At 38.9% G+C, this 5000-nt stretch overlaps 1 protein-coding gene across 3 annotated transcripts in view; it reads right to left on the bottom strand.

Annotated features, from left to right (window-relative positions):
* LOC115225304 (IQ motif and SEC7 domain-containing protein 2) overlaps positions 1 to 5000 on the bottom strand; it is a 118947-nt gene that overhangs the window by 212 nt on the left and 113735 nt on the right. For 2 of the 3 annotated variants that reach the window (XM_029796246.2, XM_029796247.2), the window contains one exon: positions 1 to 376. This exon is cut by the window's left edge. In XM_029796246.2, coding sequence (XP_029652106.1) covers positions 1 to 376 — 376 coding nt within the window. The remainder of the gene's footprint in view (positions 377 to 5000) is intronic. The other variant, XM_036514368.1, reaches the window with a different exon arrangement.

The raw sequence follows: 5000 nt of genomic DNA, 5'->3' as shown, positions 1-5000 counted from the left end.
TACTGCTACGGTTGACCGACTCTACAACCACAACGCCACGCTTCGCCTGCTGCTGTCTCTTCTTCTGTTGCTGCTGCTGCTGCTGTTGATGATGATGATGGAGAGTCTGAGTGTGGGACTTGCTGAAGATGACAATGCCACTCCCGGCGCCCCCACTGGCCGTGTGGTGGTGTGGGGGAAGAGTGCGGTATTTGCGGCCGCCTGCAGCCTTCGCACAAGATGAGGTGGCGCTAGTGGTGGTCGTGGTGGGACCGTTGTTGTTTTTGGATGATATGACTTGCTGCTGTTGTTGTTGTTGTTGTTGTTGGTGGTAGTGCTGGTGTTGTAGAGTTACGGGATCGTCACAACAGGGGGTGTTCGCGGTGCCAACCGAGGCCTGGAAGGAGAAAAAAAAAATATATATATATATAATTCCAATGAATATAACAATAGCAACAACAACTTTCTCTAGTGTAAGCACATGGCAACAATCTCGGGGACAAATTCAACCCAGGCAGAATTTGAACTCATATTAATAATGATTTCAAATTTTGGCACAAGGCCAGCAATTTCAGTAAAGATAGTAAGTCAAGTAAATTGTATGCATGTATATTACTCTTACTCTTTTATTTGTTTCAGTCATTTGAATGCAGCCATGCTGGAGCACCGCCTTTAGTCGAGCAAATCGACCCCGGGACTTATTCTTTGTAAGCCCAGTACTTATTCTATCGGTCTCTTTTGCCGAACCACTAAGTGACGGGGACATAAACACACCAGCATCGGTTGTCAAGCAATGCTAGGGGGACAAACACAGACACACACACACACATATATATATATATATATATACATATATACGACGGGTTTCTTTCAGTTTCCGTCTACCAAATCCACTCACAAGGCTTTGGTCGGCCCGGGGCTATAGTAGAAGACACTTGCCCAAGGTGCCACGCAGTGGGACTGAACTCGGAACCATGTGGTTGGTTTGCAAGCTACTCACCACTTATGCTAATGATTTTCTCAGCTCACTGCCTCTTATAATAATAATGATGATTTCCAATTTTGGCACAAGGCCAGCATATTCAGGGGAAAGATAAAATAATTATGTTGACCCCCCAGTATACAACTGGTACTTGTTTTACTGATCCTTAAAAGGACAAACGGCAATGTTGACTTTGATGGGATTTGAACTCAGAATAATAACAACAATAATGGTTTCAAATTTTTCCAAAAGGGCAGTTTTGGGGCAGGGGGAGGGGATGAGTTGATTATATCAACCCCAGTACACAACTGGTACTTAATTTATCGACTCCAAAAGGATGAAAGGCAAAGTTGATCTCGGTGGAATTTGAACTCAGAATTAGGTGACATGAAATACCGCTAAATATTTCGTCCGATGTGCTAATGATTGCGCCAGCTTGCTGCCTTGATAATAATAATAATAATAATAACAATAATAACAACAACAATGCACAGAGCATAAATGGCAGGCAGCTGCAACAGGCAATAATCAAAAATGCCAACATGCATATGTCCATTCTGGAGCAGGAAATAGGTAGGGTTGGATATATCTCTCTATATATAAAGCTGAAGTTGTCTGTGTATGGCAGGTTTGGTAGCCTTCAAACTAACACTATCTCCTCGAGACCCTGCAGCACAAGTTGACCAAAATTGAGAGTATGATAGAAGAAGGCTTGCTCTTCCTTCCGTGGAAGATAAAATTCAAATTGGACCATGTTAACACCAAAAATTATCTTTATATATATAAAGCTGAAGTTGTCTGTGTATGGCAGGTTTGGTAGCCTTCAAACTAACACTATCTCCTCCGAGACCCTGCAGCACAAGTTGACCAAAATTGAGAGTATGATAGAAGAAGGCTTGCTCTTCCTTCCGTGGAAGATAAAATTCAAATTGGACCATGTTAACACCAAAAATTATCTTTATATATATAAAGCTGAAGTTGTCTGTGTATGGCAGGTTTGGTAGCCTTCAAACTAACACTATCTCCTCCGAGACCCTGCAGCACAAGTTGACCGAAATTGAGAGTATGATAGAAGAAGGCTTGCTCTTCCTTCCATAGAAGAAAAAATTTAAATTGGACCATGTTAACACCAAAAATTATTTACATCAAAAAGGTGCTTTTTTTTCTATGAAAATCCCTATTTTTTATGATTTTTTGACTGCTGTGTCACCATTTTTCGGTGTATTTTAACCAGAAAAATGTTCACTTAAAGAGAATAACAAGCTACATAATGCAAAATTTTTACTTTTCAAAAATTCCAATTCTAAAGGGTCGAAACAAACCCGAGCAACGCCAGGCAATACTGCTAGTTTATATATACAAGGTCATAAATAACCGAAAGAGTTTGATGAAATTTTATCTAACAATAAGAAAATTCAAATATCATAACAAATTGTTTCATAGCTTAAAAACATGTGAATAATTTATATTATTATATTTGATAATAAACAAATTACTCACACAACTGCATTAATGCAAAATCTCAAAAATCTTAAAAAAATAATACAGAATTGAAGCTAAAAGAAAGTCGAAATATTTCTTTATCATTTACGGTTTTATACTTTCCTTTTCGTTTGCTTTTGTATCGTACTAAATATTTTACCTGTTTTGTAGAAGGATACATTAGGGAGCTTTTTTATGAGTAACACCAGATTACTCAAATCCATACACACACATATATATATATAATGAAAGATGCATTCAATACTACAAACGGTACATGTAGGATGGACACAGAAGGACCGTAATTCCTTATCGGTTATCAACCAAAAATACTAATACACAGTCTCGTGCCTTTAACGATAAGACTGGGAACCTCGTATATCGGCGGCACCTGTGAGATTTGCATAAAATTAGGGCTCAACAAAACAATATATCAAGTTCTCAGTCTTATTAAAGGCACAAAACTGGGTATTAGTATTTTTTTGGTCAACTACAATTTCCATTGATTTTTGATGTTAATGATAATAATAATACATATATGTGTGTGTATGTGTATGAGAGAGAGAGAGAGGCATTGTGCACAAAATGCTACACAAGCTTATCTGAACACAGCACTTTGCAAACATAAAACTTGAAGTAGTTCATGTACTTCTGATTCATTAAATGATATACACACACACACACAATCATGTTGAGTGTATCCATGTACACACAAGGGTTTGTTTGAGTGTGTGTGTGTGTGTGTGTGTGTGTGTGTGCAGTAGTGTTATGTAGCAAAAAAGCCAACCCAATCATGCAACCGACCCACCCAGACTGACCACCAGAAAATTCACAAGATAGCCAAAAAAAAAACAAAAAAAAAACTCCACCCAATCTTGGTCAGTTCCAAGTCCAGCCATGCCATTCTCCAGGGACAAGCAAAAAACAAAAACAAAAAAAAAACAAACAAAACAAAAAAATATAAACAAACAAAAATCATCATCAGAGGCAAAAAACTAACAAAAAAAAAAATTGTTTTCAAAAATACCAATCAGTTATGTTATTGATGACCGATCGATCAGTCATCAAACTGATTTTATTAAATCAATCATGTAATGCAGTCTAATTAACAACTGATCAACTAATTAAACTAATCAAGCAATTAACCCCTTCGTTAACCAATTAGTAAGCCAACTAATCACCCAAGGCATCAGCATACTATAACTTAGGGTACGACACTTATATATAGAACTAGCAGCATAGCCCGGCGTTGCCCGGGTATGTAAGAGCCCCTAGAAGGCAACGACTAATCCCAATCTAGTTCTTTCCCTCTAGGGAACGAAGGCGCATGTGTAGGTTGCAATGTCTTCTCTTCACTCGAATACTTCTGTGTATACGATGTTCCTAGCTGTCCCTTTGGGCGATAAAAAGGTCGAGTTGCGTCCCCTAGACAGAAAATGTGTTGCATATAAAAAGCTTAGATTCTCCACCTCATGTCGAATTTATCGATTTTTTTCAGAACTGGGGGAACTTTTCAAAATTTTCGCTGCGTTAGTTTTGAATTATGACATTGGGCTGTGTGTGTGTCAAGTTTCATCAGAATCGGTTGAAAGCCGTGGTCAGGGTGAGGGTACAACCTCACAGACAAACTGCCTTTTATATAGAGAGAGATTATTTTGTACCTTCAAGATAGGAAAGATGTAATTGCTTATTTTTGGAGTGACATTGCAGGGTAGGTGTGAGGTGCATGTTCTGGCCAGTTTGAGCATAAAATGTGTAGAATATTTGGGCCGGATACAGCCGGTTTAACCCTTTAGTATTTAAACCGGCCATATCCGGCCGAAAGTATTCTACCTGTTTTATGTTCAAACTAACCAGATCCAGGCTCTCACACCTACCCTACAATGTTATTCTACATTAAGTAATTACACCATCAAGATCTTGAAGATATGACATAATGCATGATTAATTCAAATCAATGGGAATCAATAAGCATTATGTTTGATAGAATAATCTGAACACTAAAGGGTTAAACAGGGACATGCTGCCTGGGTAGGCAAAGTAGGTATTGCCTACCCTGAATAAAATAGATTGATAGTAACATTTTCCTTGTATGGCAAAATATGCCCCTAATTCAATAAAATTATGAAGGTTACTTTGATTACTATGCATAAAATGCAAAATATTTTATTTCTTTTTAGAGCAGGTAACTGGCTTCTGTGCCGGTGGCACGTAAAAGGCACCATTCGAGCGTGGTCGTTGCCAGTACCACCTGACTGGCCCCCTTGCCAGTGGCACCTAAAAAGTACCCACTACACTCTCGGAGTGGTTGGCGTTAGGAAGGGCGTCCAGCTGTAGAAACTCTGCCAGATCAAGATTGGATCCTGGTGCAGCCATCTGGTTCCCCAGCCCTCAGTCAAAATCGTCCGACCCATGCCAACATGGAAAGCGGACGTTAAACAATGATGATGATGATGATTAGGTAGGCATGATTCACCCATGCCTTTCAATCTCAGTATTAAAACTACACACAGAACTCCTACAACACCATCTTCCTTACGTGCATTATGTTTGATAG

Source organism: Octopus sinensis, linkage group LG27 (assembly GCF_006345805.1).
Source record: "Octopus sinensis linkage group LG27, ASM634580v1, whole genome shotgun sequence".
NCBI lineage: Eukaryota > Metazoa > Mollusca > Cephalopoda > Octopoda > Octopodidae > Octopus > Octopus sinensis.
This window is presented reverse-complemented; position numbering and strand designations above follow the sequence as displayed.